General features: G+C 37.3%; 1 protein-coding gene across 15 annotated transcripts in view; it reads left to right on the forward strand.

Annotated features, from left to right (window-relative positions):
- STXBP5L (syntaxin binding protein 5L) overlaps positions 1-25666 on the forward strand; it is a 207819-nt gene that overhangs the window by 68632 nt on the left and 113521 nt on the right. For all 15 annotated transcript variants that reach the window (XM_063352203.1, XM_063352266.1, XM_063352293.1 and 12 more), the window contains 2 exons: positions 4978-5059; positions 8291-8391. In XM_063352203.1, the coding sequence (XP_063208273.1) occupies positions 4978-5059; positions 8291-8391 (183 nt within the window). The remainder of the gene's footprint in view (positions 1-4977; positions 5060-8290; positions 8392-25666) is intronic.

A 25666-nucleotide genomic window follows, 5' to 3' on the forward strand; every position in this document is an offset into this window, starting at 1 on the left:
TTTTACAAAATTCATCCTGTGACACAGATAGAACTGACTAACCTTCCAGTGGGTGTAGTTGGTTCGTGGTGTGGCTGAATTCTTCGACCATTCAATTACTTAATTATTTAGTTAAATAATTGGTGCTTTTTTAACTGATAAATCCCTCAACTCAGTGGAATAGGTCTTCTGCAAGAAAAAGCTGTCCTATATTCAAGTTACACGCTAAATCAATTTTACAGTTGGTTTATATAATGGAGTAACACCAGCCCACAAGCATCTGCTCTTAGGGTGCTGCATATTCCTACTCAAACATGTACCAGTCAATGCAGATCAGATGACAGGACTCCTTCAAGCAACAACGCTACTTCTGCAGCACCCCACAATTCCCAAATGTTTTAACAGAGAGGCTATAAATGTGGATTGCCCATTTCTATGTATGTCTTTTAATAGAACGGTGGATGTGAGACCATGGTTTCTGCTTAATAATTATAACCCCTTACTTTAGTGTTCATTTCTGTACATAGATTGTTTTTAGTCATAGAAGAAGTTAGTTAAGTAGTCGAAAAAAGTTAGAGTTACTTATTTACATAGCTTGGTGTCGTTTTCTTCTATGGAAGAGTTTTGGTTTTGAAAAAGGTGCCATATGTAATTTAACAGTTTTTACTTGACAGAGGATATTTGTTAGTTGCTTGGCATGCCTTGGCAGGAGGTCTTTTATGATACCATGTCTTCAGCACCTCCGCCTTGCAAGGAGGAACGAATCAGACTGCAGTCCTTGTTGTTGTAAAAAGATTGAATCTGACACTACTAAAGAATCACCCATCTTAATGAAGAAAAACATGTCTTACCTCTGGACTTTCTGATCCTAAGAACCTGTGGCAGGTAACACTGGTCTCAACTCCAGGAGTTACTTCTAAAGTATCTGCACTTTGGGTTCTCAGCAAACACACAAGACTTTCAGGTCTTTGGATTCCATTAGTACTAATCTCTGACAAGAATGAGAGGCATCAGGTCTGTATGTAGAGAGGCATCAGATCATATAGTAAAAATGAGTCATGGAATAAGAAAGTTGTGGGATGCTGTGGAAATTTTGGTTATAGATCACGCTTATGAGAAGCTCTGCCTGTTGATATGTCTCTTATGTGTATTCACTGGCATTCACTGGCATTCACTGGCATTCACTGGCAACTTTGGTTTCCAATAAAACATATCCATGTATGCATGTGCTCGGACATCAGGCATTCAAGATACAGTATGAATATGACACGACAATACCAGATATATACTAACTGACTAACAAGTGACCAAAAGGATCTGGAGGAAAAATCTGAATCGGGTTGTAATATTGGGAAATGGAAATTTTCTTAAATTTGTGATGGAATGGCCCAAGACATGAGGGTGTAAATTCTTTGTTAGTGATGTATTATGCTGTCATGGAAGTCTGCATCTTGGAAGCTGAATTCAGGTACTTAATATTAGGCATCCTAACAACTGATTTAATTTTTTTTTTTCAAATAATGGTAAGCTTTGGAATAACAGGATCTTGAAATTCTCTGTGAAAAACTGTTGCATACAAGTGAATACAGAGCAAAATATCCTATTTCACATATACAGATCTTAAAACCAGGATTAAATGTTGTTTCCAGAATGAATTTTTTTCTGTTAGACTCTTATTACTGTTACACTTTTACTGCTTGATGCACATAATTCTGATTCTCCTTGTTTCCCTCTAGATCCCAACAGACATCCAGATGTAGTTTTCATCTTTTTCCCTTGTATGTATAAATTAGGATAATCTGGCATGTCTGTGAAGGCCCCTGGGAGATCCAACATACTGATAAGAGAGGGAAGATAGTGAGAGAGAAGATAGCATTTATCCTTGAAACCCATGATGTCTACTTTGAGGTATTCAGATATATCTGTATTAGGTCCCCCTTTTAATATCTTCAGAGATATTCCACTCTCCCTGATAGCAGAGTCATTATTTAATAAAAAGATAAAAGTAAAAGAATAAATTCAGTCCGAAGCCTGTACTATAGCTACTTGTGCTGTATGTCGTGGTAGAGTACACTGGTATGAAAAGATTTGATGAGGTAAGGTTGTACTCCTCCATGCTTGGCAGCAAAGCACAGAATTTGCAGAAGATGCGCTAAAGTGCCAAGAACGTGTGCCAAGTCATCATATCTCTTCAGCTCCTTCTGCTCGAAGGACCTCACTGCAGCTCCCAGAATGTTTGAAAACGACCATCAGTCAGTGATAATGCTGCTATTTAAGCCATCAGTCCTTACTTCAGGGCAATTGGCCAGACTGAAGCAGACGGCACAATTTCTCTCTTATTTTAGTAATTTGTGAAGTATTTCAGGCTGAACATTTATGCAAATAAATGTGAATTATTGGAGAGTGCTTTGTTTGTTTGGGATACGCTAAATGAAATCATCTACTTTGTTAGGATATTTCCTAGAAAACTGACTTAGCATGATACTGATGCTGAAGGGTGACAGACACTTAATCAGGGCAATGCTAGGGTAATTTTCATTAAGGACAATCATTAGCTACTGCCATGTATTTATACTGAATATAAAGTGCAAGTTAAAGGGAAAACACTTACCTGTTAAAACTCCTACTCAGTTTGAAATCCCCAGTGGGTGGGTGGGTGGGTTGGTTGGTTGATTGGTTCATTGGTCTTGGCGCTAGTCTTGCTTCCTCTCACCTTACAACAAGTGGTGGGGAACAATATAAAAAAAGAGTGCCACAGAGCAGTCATTCAAAATGGACCAGAGGATTACCATCGATCCTTAAAAAGTATTCCAGACTGCCATATATCATAGAATCATTGAATGTGTCGGGTTGGAAGGGACCTTTAAAGGTCATCTAGTCCACCCCCCCTGCAGTAAGCAGGGACATCTTCAACTAGATCAGATTGCTCAGACCTTCATCAAGCCTGGCCTTGAACGTCTCCAGGGATGGGGCCTCCACCACCTCTCTGGGCAACCTGTTCCAGCGTCTCAGCACCCTCATTGTAAAGAACTTCTTCCTAATGTCTAATCTAAACCAACCCTGCTCTAGTTTAAAGCCATTGCCCCTCGTCCTATCGCTCCATGCCCTTGCAAAAAGCCCCTCCCCAGCTTTCTCGTAGGCCCCCTTCAGGTACTGGAAGGCCGCTAAAAGGTCTCCCTGGAGTCTTCTCTTTTCCAGGCTGCACAACCCCAACTCTCTTAGCCTGTCCTCGTAGGAGGGGTGCTCCAGCCCTCAGATCATCCTCATGGCCCTTCTCTGGACCTGTTCCAACAGGTCCCCATCCTTCTTGTGCTGAGGGCTCCAGAGCTGGACACAGTACTCCAGGTGGGGTCTCACCAGAGCAGAGTAGAGGGGGAGAATCGCCTCTGTCAATCTGCTGGCCGTGGTTCTTCGGATGCAACCCAGGATGCGAGTGCACATATCTTTATTGTCCATTTTAAATAGGCTTTTTTAATAGGCTTTTAAATTTAAATAATGCACAGTTTGGTTTTATTTTATCAGTTATGGTTGTATTCAGGCTACAGTTTGGGAACAAGTGGCAAATAGAGTTACTTAGTTTTTTTCTCTGCCTTGCTGTCCTATAATGTAGTTATGATGGCTTATACACAGCTTTTCATCTGTAGATACCAGTACACTGAGATCACTGTCAAAGGAGGTACTGTATTCTTTTGTAAAACACTTGTCTCCAGCTTACAAACAGGGAAGAAAAGATACTTTTTTTTTTCCCCCTAAGTTTATCCAGTAGACCAGTTAGCAAAATCAGGAGTAAACCTCGGGTCTTGCAAGGTCAGTGGTCTCCATTCAACTGCTTGTTTAACAATTGGAAAAGTAATTACTTAATACTTTAAAGTTTTAACCCTCAAATTTGCTAATCTATGAACTTTCCTTCCCTCAGGCCAATTTTAGAATAGTTTACTACAAGTCTCTTCACCTGTAAAAGCGAAAGTAAAGATTCTGACATTTGCCTGCAGCATAGGTGGACAGTTGGCTTTTTTGTTCAGGATTTTAAATATCCTAATATGATCGTGTATAACAAGTAGATAAGGCTTTATGTTGTAAAATCTTGTTTCTGATCATAATCTTGATGTTTTGAATACATATGAAGGTGTTTCACGTGTTTCATACAACATGGTTGTTAATAATATACTTCATATTCCACTCTTTTTTTTTTTTTACTTTTATCTTTGATAATTTTCTGGAAAAGCAATTTCTTGTTAAAGTTTCTGACTCAGATGGGAAAGACCTCCATCTAAGTTAGAGAGATGGCAATTTAGCATGCAGAGAAAAAAACCTAAAGAGAACAGATAGAAAGCTATGTTAATGATCTATCTGGACAACGAGATATTGCTGCAAAGCAGTGTGTCGATGTTGATTCCAAGTGAACTATCTGGGTTGACAGAAGCAGTGAAACCGTGGTTTCACTCAGACTGGGGATTGGACTAGGGAACGTAGTTCATAGCTAGACTTGGGCATTGTATTTCGGTTGATGAGACAGAGAGCAATAGTTACATGTGAGCTTTTATGTAAGTGTGAAATGACTCACTCTAAAAAGCATTTTCTCAGATTTAAAAAAGAAATCCTGCTACAAAATTGTGTTATTGACCTTAGTCCTAAATTATTAATAAGTACAAAAATCTGATACATTCATACATTCATGTGTTATGTGAGCCAGTAATGTATAAAAAGAAATTTAAGATGTGTCATGCTGAAGTTTTGTATGAATTCATGCAATTTATTCCACAGGCAAAAAAACCAGGCAAGAACAGATCACTCACAATTGCATGTGTTTCAGCCTGAAGATGTTGGTACTTATATTAGAACAGTGGAAAGTCAGCGTGGATTCTTTTGTTTTACAGAAAGCAAGAAGAATTGAGGTCAATGAAAGGTTAATTAGAGTTTAATTGGTAGTTCTTTTTTTTCCCTCTTTACTTCTGGTGATAACAGGAATGTTAGAATCCTTGACTTTGATGGCAACAGATTGGGCAGGCCTGGTGTTGATTGCTACTGCCAACATGAAAGTGGTGCTGCAGTTCTGCAGCTCCAGTTCTTAATCAATGAGGTAAGGACGTATTTACTCAGATTCTTCTGTATAAATTTCGTTGAATAAGTCAATTCATGTATTGTAATTGAGTGATATAACTTTTCACATTGACAAATTTTGCCAACAAGTAAGTGGCATACATCCAGAGGACATTCACCATGCAGCCTTTTAGAAGACTATTTATGGAACAGCACTCAGGGAAAAGTATTATCTTCATATACATCAGTATAAAGCACTGAACAAAAGGCAGTCAATATATGAATGTGTGCAGGTAGATATAAAATCCATTAAATTACTAAATATGCGGCACAATCCTGTTTCAAATAGAAATTAATAAATGACCTAAATCTTTCTATGGAAATATATTGATGGGTTTTGGCTGAAAACTCAATAGTTGGGGATATGCTGCTACTTGGAGCAAGGAAAAGCAATTGCAGGGGTCATCAATCAAACCAAGATGCTTAGTCTTTGTAAATGGCTTGTCGAAATCAAGTTGAGACAACATGAAGAGACAGTGACAGATTATAGCTTGCTCTGTGCAGAAGATCTCTGGAGATGGTAATAGGCGAGATGACTTTCTGGAGCATAGTAAGTCTGTTTTTTTTTCTAGAACCTCATAACTTGGCCAAATTATAAGATAATCATAGTTCAGTTTTAATTAATTTTCTTCCATGATATAAGGAAACACTTTTCACAGTTTCAAGTCCTCTTTCTAAGTGTGGAGATCTTAGAGCTTCTCAAGGAAAGAGTTTTAGTTTTGTGTTTTTTTAAACCTGATAAATATTTCTTTTTTTCTACACCTGTTTGGAGAAAGTATCTGAACCACAGAAACTGAGGAGGGAGGACTGAAACTTTAGAAACAATCAGTCCAGTGTAATCCTTTAGAGGAAGGCAGGGATGAAAACAGGGAGGCCAAGGTTTGAATCAGCATTCTTTTCATTAGGTGACCACCAGAACCCTTAATACATGGGATTAATTTGATTTCTGTGGTGGAGTTTCTCTCTGATATTGGTCCAAACTCTTTGGGAGATGAGAATTAATGCATGGATTATACTGCATTAGAGAAGTCTTACCTTCAGAAATTTCATTTCATAGAATCGTTTTGGTTGGAAGAGACCTTTAAGATCATCAAGTCCAACCATTAACCTAGCACTGCTAAATTACCACTAAACCATGACCCTCAGCGCTACATCTACATGTTTTTTAAATACCTCCAGGGATGGCCACTCAACCATTTCCCTGGGCAGCCTGTTCCAATGTTCCACAACCCTTTCAGTGAAGAAATTTTTCCTAATATCAAATCTAAACCTCCGCTGGCACAACTTGAGGCCATTTCCTCTTGTCGTATCACCTGTTGCTTGGGAGAAGAAACCAACACTCACCTCGCTACAGCCTCCTTACAGGTCATTGTAGAGAGTGATAAGGTGTCTCCTCAGCCTCCTTTTTTCAAGGCTAAACAACCCCAGTTCCCTCAGCTGCTCCTCATACGACTTGTGCTCTAGACCTCTCATCAGCTTTGTTGCCCTTCTCTGAACATGCTCCAGTATCTCAATGTCTTTCTTGTAGTGAGGGTCCCAAAACTGAATACAATACTCACGACTGCTGAGTACAAGGGGACGATCACTTCCCTAATCCTGTGGCCACACGATGTCTAATACAAGCCAGGATGCTATTTGGCCTTCTTTTGGCACACTGCTGGTTCATATTCAGCCAGCTGTTGACCAACACCCCCACATCCTTTTCCACAGGGCAGCTTTCCACACATTCTTCCCCAAGGCTGTAGTGCTGCATGGGGTTGTTGTGACCCAAGTGCAGGACCTTTTAAACCTCATATCATTGGCCCTGGACCATTGATCCAGCCTGTCAAGATCCCTCTGTAGAACCTTCCTACCTTCAAGCAGACCAGCACTCCCGCCCAAGTTGGTGTCATCTGCAAACTTACTGAGGGTGCACTCGATCCCCTCGTCCAGGTCGTTGATAAAGATATTAAACAGAACAGCTCCCAATACTGAGCCCTGGGGAACACCACTTGTGACCGGCGACCAGCTGGATTTAACTCCATTCACCACCACTCCTTGTGCCCCACCATCCAGCCATTTTTTTTACCCAGTGAAGCATATGCCCATCCAAGCCATGAGCAGCCAGTTTCTCCAGGGCAATGCTGTGGGAAACGGTGTCAAAAGCTTCACTAAAGTCTAGGTAGACATCATCCACAGCCTCATCCACTAAGCGGGTCACCTTATCATTAGAAGGAGATCAGGTTAGTCAAGCAGGACCTGTTTTGCTATGCATATCTCAGCATTGAAAAGAACAGTTGCTAGGATTAGGAAGGAAATCCAAGATGCAAAAAGAGAAGTTTACTGGTCAGTTATACTTGGTATGCACTGATCTTTCAGTTACAACCTCACCTTTCCTCAGAATAAAGCATTGCCGTCTGTTTTGGCAATATCTAATTCCTCTCTGCCATAGTAATACCCAGGGATAGATCCTTTGTACTAGACCTGATCTGAGGTGTAAATGTAGTAAACCACTGCAGCAGCAGTAGAGAGCTTCCTCTGCAGTCCATTTTCACATGGCATCACTGTTCCATGGTGAGGAGAAAGACAGCAGGAAGGAGGTAGAATAAAGTTCACTTCAAGTTGCCCAGGCAGCTAGAGGTCTCAGCCTTGGAAGATGTCCATTTTTGGGGCACCAGTCTTCAGAGTATTTCTGATCTGTGATAAAGGCAGTCCTTTTGTGTACATCTCATAGTTCTTCCTAGGTCCTGTCCCCCTGCTACCTGTCCCTACTTTCTTATCTGCATCTTGATATGACTACTAAACTGTGCTTGGCACTGTCACTCGTGTGTATCTGTGTGCACTAATCCCTTTATCCTTTAGTTATATCCTTCATGCTCACCTTTTTAAGTAAGTGTTGTCTGTTCTCCATTTTATTGATCTCTATGCTTATGTGGAAATACATGAGACTTCACATGTATAACCTCAGTTCAAAGCTTTAATTTTCATTTTGAATTGATGGAGTTTTAATTTAACTTTGTCTGATCTTGTATTAATTTGAAATATTTACATTTACCAGATCAATTCAAATTGACTATTATTTATGGTAAAACATGTTTTTTCTAGAAGAAACCAACCATTTTTCATAAACAATGTTTTCTATGGGTAGGTCATTAACAGGGAGGATCACTTAAGAATAAGGAGGAATCTGCAGAAAAGTAATATGTTGTGCTGTATTTTGTGTCTGCTCTAGGGTGCTTTGGTCAGTGCAAGTGCAGATGATGCACTTCATTTGTGGAATCTTCGACAGAAACGACCAGCTATCCTACATTCTCTGAAATTTAACAGAGAAAGGTAAGACTATATAAGAAAAAAAAATATCATGAAACCCGCAAACTTACTTTCAGTATTTCTCATAATACATGCCTGTTAGTTGGCCTTTCTAAAGGTGGGTATAGTTTTGTCTTGAAATTTTTTCTTCCATTGCTTGAGTCTTGTTTCCATAGAACAAAAACGCTTTCTCTTTCTGCAGCCTTCCCAGAACTAGAAAAATTTTATCTGCTTTTTGTCAAAATGTTTTTCATTTTACCTTCTATTTGCATGAACTGGTGTGAACAACAGTGTGTTTGTTTTTCTTAAGACCAGACGCCAGCACTGTGATCCTTTCAGCTGATCAGTACTAGCTGTTCAGTACCTCAGCTGACTGCACCCGGGAAATAATTCTTTTCTGTACCTTGAAAGGGTTTTATTTTAGTGAAATAGTGGAAGTTTAGCAGAAATAAATTATGAATTTGGGAAACTATGGTAAATGTCAAATGAATCAGAGACTGTTTTTCTAAATTTTATCGTATCAGTACCTAATTGTAGAAATCTCTACTGAAAATAGATTAAATGAGTGGTTGTAATTTTCAAACTCAAACAGAAACTGAGCACTTTAATCTGTATTTAGTCATTCAAGTAAAACCTTCTATGATGTTATGGAGCTTGAATGCTACACTTTTCTTAAAATTGAGAAGTTCCATGTTTCTATCGAGGAATTAAGCCAGTAGACAGAAGACCAAGACTCAGTGCATAAATGCAGCAGTTGGTTTTTTTTGAGTCCTTGAACGATACAGTTATTCTGTACTTCATCTTTGGGATGGATATTTTTTAAATTTGAAAACCTAGATGTAATACATAGTATGGTTTTGTCTGGAAGTTTTAAGTGATATTATGATTTTCTTAGTATATACATTCAGTGTTTATTAAGGTGCAGCAACTTGTTTTAGATATTTATATATTTGCTTGTGCAGTGGTGAAAGATCTCAGTGCTTTACCAGAACTATGAAGTAAACAGGCTCATCAACGCTTTAGCTGCAGCAAATCTGAAAATTATTATGGAAATAGACTTTGTTGTTTATTATTCAGATACCTGTCATGTTTGCATTTAAATGTCACCAAGTTGCAAGTTTTGTTGTAGGAAGTACTACATAATAATTTAGAAAATATACGTCCTGATTCCAAAGAGTTTATAACCTATAGCAAAGACAAATTGTATGTTCACTTGCTAGCTACTTCTAGACAGTAAGTCATCATTTTACATATGTTGATATATTTGAATCTTGGTATTCTCATCAGATAGGTACATTATCCACAATTTGTCATTGATAAATCTAAATATTGTTGGTGTTATTCCAGTACATCTTGGTCTATCTCTCCCAGCTAGCAACCTTCCGTACAACTTAAGGAACCAATGCTTATAAGAACACAGCGTCTATTCACCTGTTTGCCGGTCATTTCTCTTCAGAGACACTAGCATCGTATCTTGGTCAAAATTTTATCAGAATTTCTTTATGAAATAAACTCACACACATATAGGCTTTGCTAAGAGCAAAACACTTATCATCACATTAACCTAAATTTTCTTTTGCTTCTGACAGCCTAAAACATTGGGCAAAATATTTGGAAGCAAGTTATTTGGAATACTGGAAACCTTTGCATAAAAACAAATGTTTTGTAATGACATTTTTGAACTGAGGTTTAAAAAGGATCTGAGGATGTAGGTTTTTTTAACAGATGCATAGCCATCTATGCTGCCTTTTGTCAAAGTCTAGTAAGTTGTGAGTAAAAAAACCCAAATATTATGCATATTTTAAGTAACCGATACAACTGCCATTTAGGTAATTTTTATTAGCACATCAAAGGCTATGAGGCAAATATCCTGATACAGTGCTATACAATATTATCAAAGAAGTAAGTCCAGTTTTGAATTAAAAAAAGAGTTTTCAATAAGTATGCAGAAATAACTTCTTAGGCAGTTCTTTTTTTCTCAGGGTTCTCTAGCACTGCCCCAAGTTTTTGGTTTTTTGTATTCAATGAAATGAAATCTCTTCAAATCAAATGAATGAAATCTCTTCATTTTTATTATATTTTCTTTTAACATACATTTCAATTAATTTCAAATCATCTAACTTTCTATTTTCTAAGTTTGATTACACATTTGGTATGTAAAATTCAACATAAGCCTCTGGGGAAGTGGCAAAAAAGTAAGGCTAAAACCCTAATTAACCCTCTCATTAATTTGGAACATTTCTCTGTATATATGCCTAACAGAGTTAAGTCTAAAAGGGAGCTTCCTTTTTTTTCTGAATATATTTTTTGTGTTAGAGCACAGACGTTATGAATTACGCGATGCTCAGAGAAACAGCAAATAATGGTTGCCTTAGCTATAAGAAATTTATGGCGAAATGGATGTAAAGGGAATTTGGGATGCTGATAAAGCAATAAGATCAAAATTGATTTTCTTCAGGAAATTCAAGGGTCTGTCTTCCAAAAGTTAATGTCTTCTTCACTGTCGGAACAGTTAAAAAAATAATTATTTTCATCCTCTCCTCTTCTCTTGCAAGGGGAGGTTAAGGGAAGGGAAGATTCATAGTTAAGGGAGAAAGATTCTTTCTTTTTTCTTGTTTTAAGTTTGTTAAATTTTTTAAGACCCCAAAATTACCTGGTTTTGATGTTTCTTAAATGGGGAGAAGTGCTTGTTGACAGAGAATAGGTTTTAAAATACTGATGCATGTTTTCAGAAAACAGCAAGGTACTGAAAAAGGCCATATAGGGAAGTGTTTAGACAGTCAAAGGCTAGTTCTCACAAGAACAGCATTTGTAATTTAATTTAATTTTAGATTTAGACAGCTTTTACAGAGCCAAACACATAATTATTCAGATGCATTTTACCTATGAAAATGGAGTATGTGACTGCTTCAAATTTTTCTACTTGCATGTCTCTCTGGAGGATTTATAAAAATTGTAATTTCATTCATACAGTATGTTTGCCTCCTTTGGTTTTGATTTTTTTTTTCTGAACAATTGGCAAATTTACTTCATGAAGTCACGCAATATAATGCACTTTTACTTAAAATTCTAATATTTTATCTGCTTGTGATGGAGAAGATAATTCTATTAGTCCACATTCTTGATTAATTTGACTTAAATTAATTAGCCTTCATGTCAAATCAGTTTATTATGGGTTTTCAAAATATTTGATGCATGAACCAGACAGCTGTTAGATTCTGTTAGGTGGATGAACGCTACTTAAGTCTTTGGCTATTACTCAGTGCACCAGTCTTCACATTGTTGAACTGTTTAATTTGCAATTTTCTTCCGTTTCTTGACATTTAAGATTGCAGGATAATGGACTAAAATATGCTCTGAGCAGTGTTTCTGTATGTGTTTATGCAACTACTTGAGTGAAATTTCCCCAAGCGTATACATATATATATATTCCCCCTTTGCCTCCCGCAAAAGTAAAAAACCGTGTTTGTTCTTTTCTTCAGATGTTGGTAAAAACGTGGATGTAAAGACCAAAGAACTCTTAAATGCAGCACACTGGTTATCTTTCACTTACCATGTAGCATTCAGTACTAAGACACTGAACGCTTTATGAATAATAATTCACTAACAGAAGGCACTTTTGTAGCCATTAAGTCGTAGTTTGCAACCTCTCCAGATTTATTTTTTGTTCTTCTTCTGACCTGTTGTTAAAGTAATGCTGATGCAACCTCAGCAATATTAACTTGTCTCTGATAATTCACAGCTCCTTTACTAGGTGTCTCTGCAGCAAGTGTAGAAGGAATGCTGAAGAATACGACATAATGGCAAACTGATATTTTTTGTTCTATAGTGTAATGCTCTGGACTTCTTAGCAAATTATATGGTTTTGCCTTGTATCAAAATATAAGGTTATCACGTAAAATTTCTATTGCTATGATTGCAATGTAATTCAATTCAGTAAGAACCTTCAAGAAAATATAAATGTAAGCAATGTGTTTCAGTGCTTGGCCCCATGCCAAGAGCTGTAATGGTAACACAGTTGCTCAAAGACATGCTTGACAGTAGCATATGGTTGATAATATATGATTTGCTGTTCCATTTACAAATAGGACGGACAGGTAAAACGTTTTAACCTCTGGAAACACTCCATAAGAATCTTTTCAGTACTTTTAAAGGATAACATTTTGGTGATGTTCCTTATGTTAGTCCCTGCTTTTCATTCTTCGATGTCATAGGAGATGCCAGATTCATCTTCAGTAGACATTTTAGGCAAAATAAATAACTCAGCTACTGGAACTAGACACTGTCTCTATCTGCTGCAAAGAACATTAGGATTAAGCTAAAGCACTGAAAACTATTATAGACCTTAATTATTTTAACATAGTCAGAGCAGACTTCAGGAAGTATAGCTTTAAATATACTACAGTTTACGTAGGTTTCCCATTTAAGATTAGTGCAACTGGGATAGGAAAAACCAGCAGGGATCATCATACAGTCCTGCCACAGTTTATAGAAAGGATTTAAACTTTCTCAGGTTAATGATGGAAAAAACTGAGGAAAGCAAAAGAAGCCACCTTGCTGATTGGCATTTGCTTCCACATCTTGCAGAAGTTTTACTTTACAACTTCTTTGTACAGAATATTTTAAATTTTTTTGCCTTATGAAGTGTGTATTGCCAAGTATAAACACAGCACAGACCTCAAACACGTAAAATAAATATTAAATATGTGTGGTGTGGCCTTGCAGCAGTGTTTGTCACTTTTGAAAGAATGATGCTCAGGGATTTCAATAACCAATTAATATTGTTAGTATGCAGTTACTGAGCTTGGAAAGATTCCTGAAGCTCATAAAGAACACCTCTGGTCTATAGGGCTGTGCCTTAGTACTGCAGGGCAGGAAAGTGAACTTTGTCAAATAGCACTTCAGAAAGACAAAAGACTGGATACAAAGTTTCTCCAGTGAGACTGATCCAAATCATGTTCATGTAGTTACTACACACCTCTGTCTTTTCTGTTAAAAAAATCACATTGCATTCTTTTTTTGGGCCTTACATCATGTTATGGCAAATTTCATAGTACCCTTGACCTGTAGGATCATTAAGAGCCATAAGCTTTTCCTGGACTAGTTGAAATGATGAATGTCTTGGACATAAAAAGAAGTTTAGCACAAGCATTTGGGTTTTTTTCTTCAGCACGCATTAGCTAAACAATCGACAAAGGCAAAAATACAAAACATATATTAGCTTGTTGATACCAAGAATGACCAGTTCTGATTTGATAGATTTATGAGATTATGCAATTCCACTAAAGTAGAATGAAAATTCACATGATCCCTAAGATTTTCCTGTAAATAGATCTTAAATATATGGGGCCTTCTAGTGGGCTGGAGCTGAAGGGACGTCCTGCTGTGGCTACTGGACTGGCCACTGAAACCTCCTCAGTCTAGTTCCCTGCAGACCAGACAACTCATATCCCTCCTTTTATATAATGAACAAGCTGACTATGTCATGCATGAAGAGATGCTGGTCCCTTGTGATCCCAGTAAGAAAAGCACTCAGACTCCATAAGTTATAATTCAAAGTGCGATTTATTAGAGCTAGCACTATAAAGAACGAGATAATAGCATACATAATCTTACACCCCTGTTGATGCTGGGAACCCTGAGTTGTGCATTGTTAAACAGGCATCATCAGGAGGCTGTGCAGACCCCATCCATAGATAGAGTTACCCCATTTGGGTCATTCAAGTTTTTCTTCTATGAAAACAACTGTATTCATTATTTCTACTACCAAAGAGAAAGGACACTCACAGTAAAACTTCCTTCTGTGCTGTTAGGTAAAGGCAAGGCCACTCAGGTGGCGCAGACACCAAGTGGGAGCTGCCTGCAGGCTCCTCTGATAGAACAAGCTGGCTGCGTTTATCCTGCAGCCAAGGGTCTACAGCCTGAAGACCACACTGTACATGCAGCCCAGCGCAGCACCGGCTTGCATCTACTCAGGTCAGCTGCTGTGTGGATCACTAACTCCTCCACATGTAATGATCTCCCAATCAGGATCGTGACACTATTCTATAACTATTTGAGCTTAAGTCCACTACTCCTCCTATTAGGGAAAATTGCTTCATGCTAATTTCATCCTTCTGATGGCAAGAAACCTTCTAGCTTCAAGACTAAATTTATTTTTATGGCTCTTTTATTCCCGTTTATTGTGATTTTCTGGTATCCACATTGTCATGCATTTTAAATATTTTGTCTCTCCTTTGCAGTTAAACAGCTCATTCATATCCATTCGCAACCTGCTTTTTTCTTTTTTTTTCCACTACAAAAATCAAGATTCTGTGTTTTCCTTTAGAAATGCATGTCTTCATTCCCTTTTCTTTTCTATGGCCTTTCTTCTCATATTAGTTCTCTCTGAGCTGTTGATTAGACAGGGAAACATACTCTACATAGAGTCCCATCTGTGCTGTGGACGTTGACATTACCATTTTCTTTTGTAATCTCTGCAGAAATATGTTTACTGCTGCATACCATAATAACATCTTCCCTTTACGTGGCTTCATCTTATCAGTGCTTGTGGCCTTGCTGTGATTGACTAATACGCCCATTACACTTCTTCCCTGATGTCTATCTAGCTGGCAGGGAATGTGCTGCTTTTCAGTGCAAGCCTTTAGGAGTGGAAGCGAGACAAGTGAAATTGAAATTATCTTTTTCCATCACTTCTGTTTCATGAGTTCCAACCCTAAAGTGGAAGCTCTTATTCTTTGAAGTTTGAGGCCTTGCCCTTTGCATTTAAATTTTATTCTATTTCCTGTACTCTTACTTGTGCAGATTGTCCTTCCTCTGCAATATTGTGTCCCTAAGAGGTTTCATTAGTAGTAACAAGATCATTTATGAAATTACAAGATCAGCTGTAAAACTAATACTTGAGAATCCCTTGAATATCCAGTAAAATATTTCCTTTTTCAGTAAAATCAAGAGACATTAAAAATATAATTTTATACCGATGGTTTTTATAAAAGCTGTATTTAATTTTGACATATGCTAGATTTTGTACAGTAGGAATATTCTGGAATAGCCTATCTTTGGTAAACCTACCTTAGCAATACTTCTTTTCTAATCTGTACATGGTGCAATAAGCTCTATTCTGATTACAGAAATCCCGGACATATTTTTCATTCTAGAATATTAGAAAGATCTCTGTTTATATGCAGATCCAACCTTGAATTTGAGAATGTCTGTTCTTTTTTTAATGGTGACTTTCACAGTCTTCCCCAAAGTAATTTTGAGTCCACCAGGATTCTGCCAATATTATTATTTTCAGTTTCATTTCAATTAAAAATGTCCTTAAGTATGTTATGCCACAGTATCTGCTTTTATACCTCTTTGCTAAACAACTTCTCTGAAGGCAAATAGAGCTGTCTAAGATATTTAAGATCTATGTTTACACAGCTCTGTACATAAAGGTTCTATTTCTATAATGAGAATTTAAAATATGCAACAATATCATTAGCACAGTATATCCTAGAATCACAGAATGGTTTGGGTTGGAAGGGACCTTAAAGACCATCTGGTTCCAACCCCCCTGCCATGGGCAGGGACACCTCCCACTAGACCAGGTTGCTCAAAGCCCCATCCAGCCTGGCCTTGAATGCTTCCAGGGATGGGGCATCCGCAGCTTCCCTGGGCAACCTCTTCCAGTGTCTCACCACCCTCACAGCAATGAATTTCTTTCTAATATCTAATCTTAATCTCCCCTCTTTCAGTTTGAAACCGTTACCCCTCATCCTATCACTACGCTCCCTGATAAAGTGTCCCTTCAAATATAGTAATTTGATTTTTGGTAACTTCTCAGAAAAGTCTCAAAACAGCAAATACAGTTGCCACGTTACATTGGTTACATATATGTCTTCATTTTAAAAGCATGTATCCAGGACTTAAGAAAACACATGGCAAAGCATGTAGAATAATTTGGCAAATGTTTTTCTATTTCATGGTTATCAATCATTTGCAAATGAATGCACATTTTCTTCGCATTGGTGCATTAAACACAGGTTGACAGAAAATGGCTGGTAAGCTATATATGAATTACTCTTAGAGATAACAGATGTATTTAATAGTGCAAGGACCAAAAACGGTGAAAGATGACTTACAAACAATTACTTTCTCCCTTTTGCTAAAACTGTACCAAATGAAGTGGAGATAGCCTCCACTTCGCCCAGTCCACCCCTGAGCTGTTCATTTGACTTACTACTTTATTTGAAGCTTTTTACATAAAATATTTTGGCAAATACGTAGGAGTCTTGTGATTTCGTCTGAGTCTGTGGAAAGCATATCAAGTGAAGGTTTCTAACAAGAAATTTCTCAACTCTGAAACACCAAAATCACTGTTTCTAGCTGGTAGTAGGCCAGATGTTCTGGCTACAAATACAGCATAGTTAAAATGTTTGAAAGGTGAAATTTACTTATAACAGCTAATGAAATAACTTTATGAATTTGCTGTATGTATATGCATGTATGTGAATGCACATATACCTGTGTGCGCATGTGTGTACATGTGCATACGCACACACATACATGAAATAATCATGACCCACAGAGCTTCAGGATTAAAATGGAAAGCTAGCACAATTGTCTGAGGACTTAACATCAGTACAAGGACTAGAGGGCCCTCTGGCCTGACAAACCCTGTTTTCCAATTTACCTCTTCCTCTGTGTCACTCTGGCAGTAGTTCCTTTTATTATTTCTATGAGAAAACAGGTATTTCTTCAAAATTCCATTTTGCAAAACATCTTTGTGAAGTTTTGTTTTTACTACAATATGGAAGTAAAAAATGTTCTGAATTATCTAATTTTTATGTCACCTGGCCATCTCTGATTGTCTGCCTGAGTAACTGACGTGTTTGTTTCTTCCCTCAGAAAAAAATCCTTTAGCTCTCAGCAGAAGACATAATGTTGTTACACGCTGCAAAACTTTAGATCATACACTGAGCAGCGTGCTTGTTGTTTCTAATGCTTTGTAGAAACCAAAGGATGTTTGTCAGTAGATTACTGCTTTTTTGAGAAAACACAGTGTAACATGTTATGTTATTTTCACGTAGCAGCTGTGTTGCCAAATTGCTCTAAGGCCGGGTTTGGATAGCAAAATTTAAAATATATACACAGCCATACATTGAACAACCGTGTTTCATGGCCTTAGTCATAGCAAATGAGAAGTCCAATACTGTAATACCAAAATGCATCATCTACTTCATATCATACGTAGTCATATTAGACAAGAGCAAAAAAAGACTTTTAAAATTTAAACAAGTTCAGACAGCATAAACAGTCTACATCGTCAGTTGGAATTTTCAGCTTCCCACAGTTAGAGTATCGTTACAGGAATTCCGTGTGTTTACTTTTTGAAGTTTTCAAATTGGAGTTTTGAGACATCTTTCATAGTGCTGTTCAGATCTATCCTTTGACCTTTGTTACTTTAGATTTCCAGTCGTGTACTAAAGCAGTGGAGAACATGCAGCCATTCTGCTGCAGTAAGTCACTTGCTTCTTGGAAACCGCACACCCCTTTCCTGCCCAGGCACATGTCAGCTTCAAGCAGACTCCAATGCGATGATTTAGGATACTTTTCCTACTGTCACAATAAACTCTGGGCATTATTCCAGTAAATCAGAAATAGAGCTAGTAATGTCAGTGTTAAGATTATCTCATTAAACAGTACATGAGCAGGAAGAGAAGAGAGACTACAGATTGCAGAAAAACAAGGACCGTTAATCACAGAGTCCCTGTCTACTGAAGCATAACAAATGAGAACAGCTGGTGTCCAATAAGTCTACATGATTTTAATTGATGGAAGCTGTTTAGAAAAAAAGTGGGTATACATGGAAAAAGTATACACATATAAAAATGCATGTGTTTTTTTACTTTGAAGTTAATTTCAGTATTTCAGTATTATCCTGGTAGTAGAGTCATTCGAAATAGCTTGATCGATATTGGTATAAAATAGGTTTTAAACTCATTATAGTAAGAATATATGATATAAACACAGATTAGTGTATGTTGCAGCAAACAGGGGATCAAATACTAGCATATCTTTAGTTTACTTTTCTAGCAACTACGTAAAGTCAAGCTGTTTAGCAAAAGATGAGGTTCAGCCTTTCATCTTTGCTCTAAGTCCTTTTTTGAAACTATGAGATTGGGAGGCAAAAACTGTGTTTTCGATTTATAGCTTCAGTGTTGGGTGAGAGGATGAGAGAAACTCTACCCTTAGGTGTTGGGTTTTTTAATGCAGCTGCTACAAAATCAATGAAAGAAATAAATCAAAAACTTTCTCTTTTGAGAACATCTCCCTCTTCCATCCTTTATATGTTGTCTGTCTTTTATTGCTAAGAAACTCGGTACCTATTATAGCGGTCTGTATTGCCCATCACTGTCACTATCCTTGGTATTACAACTCCAGTTTTACTTACCCTTCAAAGAAATTAATGGAGAACAAGTGAAGTATTACAAATAAAAAATAGTGATTTCACAAGCCAGTAGACAAGAGAAAAATCATGTACGTTGTCTTTCCCCTAAAGATGAAAGCCAGAGTCTGTTTGCCAACCCTGTTTCATTAATTTGCTCACTCCACTGATTTTGTGGAACTTTTATTCTCATTTTTGTCGTCTAATGACCTTGAGTTGGCATCAGAAACAAATTCTAAGCCAATGAAAAGTATGCTGGTTTCTTCCAGCATCTTTTTTCTTTTTAAAGAAGCAAATTTCCATCTTTTTTTCCTGATCCAAGCCTACACGTTACACCTGTTCAGTCTACTGCATTACTGTTGTGTAATACTAAAGATCTAGCAAGGGAGGGTCAGCCACTTCCAATGTCAGGGATCCTGTTCCCACATGCAAGACATCCCAATGAATTCACAGTCAAAACATTTGTCCAAAAGGAATGAAATTAATTTTCTGTCATCTTGAAGGTTAAACAAATTATTAGTAGCACAAGCTACAAAAGTTGCCATCCCCTTGCACACTGGGATTTCAAGAGCGACTTTTAAGTTGTTCTGGAGCTCCGGTAATGCCAGTTAACGTGATGCTGTGCTGCTGTTAAGGCAGACAGCCACTGAGTTACTGAGGGTGTGAATTTAAATGCCTGCAGCGTGTGTTATAGGAAGTTACCGTGCAGCTGTCTTTTCATATATGTTACGGCATGTTGAAACGGCCAGGATGATCTTTTATGGAGTTGTAAGAAGGTTACTTATAAGAAATAAAACTGGTGAAACCCAAAGGACGTGTTGCATGCTGTATACATTGACTGTCCTTGTGAAGGGCTCATGATAAGCTCATAACCTTTTATCTAAATACATAAATTCAGCCTTTATTCAAGGGAGATCTCCAAGTTTACTAGTCTAATAAAATGTAATGCATCTAATGTGGTTTGGAATATGCTTTTTCTAATTTATTCTAGGTTCTTTTAGGTTTGAATTAACTGCTTGTAAATAATTTTTGTTAACACCCGTTATAAATGCTCATATAGTCGCTACATTTTGTGTAGTTAACATAAGCATTTGTGTCTTAAAAGAAGTATTTATGGAATGCTGCAAATTATTAATTACAATTGTGATTGCACATTCATATGAAATAGTAAGCTCACAATTCAACAATGGGCCTAACTTTAGGCTTATAGCGTTATTTCACCTGTCTGGAAGTTTTGCATAGGAACTTCTAGCCTTAGAAGAAGCAGAGGAACAGCCTGATTTTACTTTTGATTGTTTTAACAGGGGAAGAAGGAAGATGAGGACCCAAATACGCTAATGGTAGTGCTTTGCTTTGCACTCTATATTTTAGTTTTTAACACTTTAGAGGATTAATAATCAGTCCCAATTTCTAAAAATCAGGATGCTTCAGAATGTGCCAATAGATCCAAAGAAAAAAAAGGGACCCAGCTAGGGACAAAACCAAAGTATCTTGAGAAAGAAATGGTTTTTCAGTGCATTTCGTAAAATTTCACTTTTTTTTTTGGCTTCTTGTATTCCTCTTTCTTATTCTTGTAACTTGTTTAAGTATAATATTTCAGATAATGGACATCATGAAAAATGCAGGTATCGTAAACACTTTGAAAGCAGCAGTGGGCCACCAGCCAGTTGACACATCTAAGTAATTTGCAGTAATGAATACTTGTAGCTAAAGCAACATAAAGACAAATACAACTGTTTTGTGAACTGATTGGGTAAGATGAATAATCATCTGAGATACTGAACTTAAAAGGGACTTGGGCAAACAGATGTATAGCACTAGAAAGTATCTGTTACCACTGCTTTGACTCTCTATTTCATTCCTGTTCCTTTGTAAGGAACATGTATTGAATTGCCTCCTGTAAAGCAATTCATTTTACTGTCTCTTTCTTTAAAACATTGATCTCTACAGACTATGTTAAGAGGCCTAAGTAAGTAGTCCTTCAAGTGGTCCTACTGTTTGCAAGTATTGATAGTTCAGTCAGGAAACAGACAACAGTGGCATGTGAGCTAAATGATCTCTTGTTTCACAGTGTTTAATTGTAAATAGTTTGTGACTTTCATTCATAACCTAGAATTTATTGCTAGATATGATTCACTGAGTAGTTATAAACGGAATAGTCACATTCAGCTCCTGACTAATTTGATGGAAAATAGAACTAAGTTCTAATTATTACACTCTTCATTAGATATTCTTCACCTACGCAGTCCTGTCATAACCTGTAAATGTAGCATATGCAGGATAGTCTTAAAGCAACAAAGAATATCGTAGCAGTCTGTATAACACTCAACCGGAAAAAAATTCAGAGATGGAAATGTTCATGCAGTATTTTGAGAATTTACCTAAATATTCCCTTTTGTTCAGATATCCCTAAATAACAATGGAGTTTAATACTCCAATGCATTTGTTATGCTGTCACCAGGATTCTATGCGATTTATGTACAATGTATTTTCAGCTCTACTTCACTTTCTTCTATATAAGTAATTAAAACATAAAATAAGAAGGACCAATTGATTTTAATTCAAAATAAGTGTTGACTGATGATGCTATATATGTGAAACAGCAGATTTTTCTTAATTTAAATTGAAACTAAATCACACTTTTAAAAACCAGGTGGACCACAAGAATCAGCCTCACAGCCATGTTTGGTTCATTCACTGCTAGGATCTGCATCTATAATTTTTGAAATGATCCTGTGTGGTATGTGGAGAATCCAGTTTGAATAGGAGAAAGTTTCATGTTGTGATATACTATCACCAAGACCCCGAAAGGAAAAACTGTCTGGATGTATTGAACTTCTATATATTTCACTTGACTCGTAGTCATGCCAGTTAGTAATTTACAGTATTTCCTGTGCTCTCATGTCAGCCCTAAAGACTGTGCGTACACTTTAAGTAAATTAAACTAGATGTTTAAGTTAAACACTGGAAATCCCAGTAATGGAGGTCATCTTGGATTTCTGCCTTCCTAGGACTTCCTGGTATATAATCACTCAAACAGTCCATGTTGCAGGGGAGACACTGTTATTGCTACACACAGACCCAGCTCACATCTTTCTGGGGAACTGCACAACCAGTGCAAGCTGCAAACCAGTGCAAGCTGCAAACACATCACATGATATGAACGGCAAATTGCATGGATTGCTGCTATTGTACATGTCTTTTACATGTCTTACAGAGCTGATGAGCTCCAAATTTATATATAGTTCGGGGAGAAGAGTAAATACCTCCAGAGGCCAGATAGCTCATAATTTACATCCTTTGCTTGATCTGCTGGAAGCAGCTCCTTTTCTTCATTGTCTATAGCTTTAGCCTGTGCTTCTGTTTAGGCACTTGTTTTAGGCACACTTTCAGGTCAGCTACAAATTACTTTTCTTGAATATCTCTCTAAATCTTATGTTGTGCATTTAATGACTTAAAGCAATAATCTCAGCTATAACATTCCCTTGCGAACTGACAGAAAAGCAACCCTACATTTTCTGAGAATGCTAGCTAGCCAGAAGCCCCCTCAGAAAGGCCAGTCTGCTTTCAACCGCTGGAGAAGGAGGGGCACTAAATGAGTCTGGTCTTCTTTGCGTGTCAATAAGGACATTTCATGTTACTTCTGTGCAAAAATACCAAAACATTAAGGGAGTAGTGGGGGAAAAAAAGGGTTGGTTGGAAATAATTTGTGCTTGCTGATGGAGGGAGAGGGGGACTGTATATGAAGTCATGAGGCACGCTCGGCAGCTGTAGTTTTCATTGCTGGGAGAGGTCATCCTGCAGAAGTCAAGAAGGACTTATCTAGTGTTTTTCCTCTGGTGTGAATGTTCATCGCGGGCTACATAGGCCACATATTCCTCTCTAAAAAGAGCTGCTTTGAAAGAGGACCTGACAGAACATCAGCCAGTCATTGGCTAGTACCGGGGAGGATGGCCAGTCTATCAGGTGTCAGTGCCAAGAGAACAGCTTGTGATGATGACCAGCTGAGGTAAGTAGCATAAATTAGTGGAGAGCACTGAAAGCACCAGAGAATGCTGGAGAAGATTCCTTGAGTCAGGAGGGGAGCGATAATCACTCTAATGAAAAGACAGACTTCTGATGTGCATAAGCTTCTTAAGAAGGTGATCAGCTTTCTCAGCAGCTGAACTGATCCGTGCTGGGACAATGCTCTGTAAATTGGATGTAAGACAGTGGCTGTAACTTAGTAGTCACTGACAGCTGAGACAAGGTTGGGCCAGGACCAGGCTGGTATGCCTTGTAGCTACTGGGCTTACTTCCTGTCAGCTGCTCATGTTCCCAAGTTAGTGCTTCTTCATGTTTCATCTCCCTCTTCTCCTGTACATTTTTGAGGTTTCCATCTTTTCTGAGACCCTGGACGGTGTAGTTTATTCTGGTAGGATTCTGAGAGGGAGTTCAAGATGATTGGTTTTTGTAGGAACTTAAACTGAATCCTTCTGCCAGTCAGTGCTGGGCATAAGGACTATACATGTTCTATGCTTGTCCACATTTAAGATTATCTGTATAAAGGGAAAAGGCATAGTATAAATATAGTTGCAGTTTTGATATCAAGGAACGAGCAATTAAATTAGAAAAACTGTTCATCGTTTTGACAAAAATGCAATTTATTCTCCCCTCTTCCACAGCTCTCCCCAGTCTCCACCAGGAATAGTGTTCTAGAAAAGTTCTCCATACTAAGAATTGGAAAACAAAATTAACAAAGCAGAGGCAGAAGGAAGTGTTCTCAAAATTATCTTTCATTTTTCTTAGAGCAATATGATTAGTGTATTAAAGACAACTTTAAGCAATATTTCAGAGAATGTAGCAGTCTAATTTACTTTAACATTGTAGTATTCTACTAATATGCAATGGGGTTTTTTGGTCGGAGTTGTTGGACTGTAGAGTGCTCTGATTTTCTGAAAAATACACCTTTTCAAGATTTGCTAGTCAGAATATATTCCTTCTGAAATGAGGTTAAATTTTTCTGACAATGCCTCTTTAAGTTATTCCATTATCTCTCTTACATTGTTTATGTAATTTTAGAAATGTTTTCAGGACTTTTGCTAAAGAGCTTTTGCTTAATAAATTCTGATTTATGTGTCTTATTTGGCATGTATTGATTTTTTTTAAATTATATTTTATATCCTGTTTCCATTGGAAAACTGATGCAATGTTCCAGAATGTTTTGGCAGCATAGGACCACCTTTTTTGGTATCAGTCCATTTTTTACTATTTCTTACAATGATCAACGAGATTCATATTGTGGTTGGCTGCTAAGAGTTTATAATATCCACATTTCTGTCTGAATTTTTCTTAAGTGATCATCATTGAGCAAATTCTCAGGTCTCTCTTTAATTGGGTTCCATGTTATCTCAAGCAGATTGAAAATCTGATTAAATATTGGCAGAAGTACTTCATAGTGGCATAAGTCACTACAACCCTTACCTTCTTAAGGAGAAAAATAACCTCTCTTTCTTTCTTTCTTTCTGTCTAATTGACTGTTTTTTGTAAAGGCATCAAAGAACATCTTAATTTCCTTGTGGGATATATGACTAATAGAGGGATACCTTTCATCCACAATGAAAACTACAGTATGAGACTTCATTGTTTTCTCTTGAAGAAATCGTTATGTAATTTCAGTACTTACTTAAATGGAAGATGGTCATTAAAAATCTGAGGCTTGCTTCAAAGCTTTCAAACCTCAAAGTTAATATTTTCTGTAAAAGTGAAAAGTCAATAATACATAAAGCAGTTTGCATTTAATTTACATAATGTAAAAGAAAACTACTTCAGAGCAGTGCATAGTTTTCTGAAAATATGAAAATCATATGGCTTTGTTGGGTGAAGCCTAAGAATGTATTGTATTAAAATGCCTAGTAATCCCTATGCTCTAATAGGTTTGTTACATATCTGGATTGTCTTTAAGGGAAAAGCACTTTCTTATAAGCTCACATATTGTAAAAGGTGGTATTTGATAATGCGTAATAAAAGTTTGGGTAAACAGTGAGGACTCATAGGGCAGTTTTCATTGTAGAAGAGAGAACATGCAGAATACTTTCTTATCTGGCTGTCCCATAAATCTATCAGAATGAAATGAAATTATTCAAGAGGAAATAGCTGAGCTCAAAACAGAAAAAATTATGGTCATTTTCTTCATTCTTTAGCAACACCTAATTCTCTTCTGGTCCTTCCTACTATATATCCAGACTTAGTAACTACTGGTGCCTGGGATTTCAGATAGGCCAGCAGGAAAATAAGTCTAGTAACTGATGGCCAGCAGTTAGTACTTTAGTCTGATTTTTCTCTTACTGTAGGACCTTGCTTTTGAAACATTCTTGACATTTTAAACCTACGGTGGGCAAATGGAGGACATTCAGTAGCTGGGAAATTAGACACCCATTTAGTTTGATGGTTGTTGTGGCAGTACATGCTGGAGATCGTAACCTAGAAGTCAATTTGAAAAAGGAAAAAAAGCAGACCAAAGCAGCCTAATATGATGTCTGAGGTGATTTTGAGACTTTATTTCCATAAAGTCTCAAAATCACCTCAGACAATCAGGGTATTGGATTCAGTCTTGCACTTTGGAGACCAAGTTCTCAACATCTTTTGCTTGTGAATGGATTTATCAGAAGACAGAACATTAATATGGCCGTAGGTGGACTTGAACCTGCTTAGTCTGATGACACAACTGCAAGAATTTGGAGTAGCAGCATTCAAGTCAACTAGGGCTCACTTCATGAGTTGTTTATCAGTCACTAAACAAATACATTTTCAACACTTTAAAAGTCACAAATATTTTCTCTTCCTGTAATTTAACAGTTTACTACAAACAAGTGCTGAATCAATCAG

This window comes from Chroicocephalus ridibundus, chromosome 1 (genome assembly GCF_963924245.1).
Source record: "Chroicocephalus ridibundus chromosome 1, bChrRid1.1, whole genome shotgun sequence".
Classification (NCBI taxonomy): domain Eukaryota; kingdom Metazoa; phylum Chordata; class Aves; order Charadriiformes; family Laridae; genus Chroicocephalus; species Chroicocephalus ridibundus.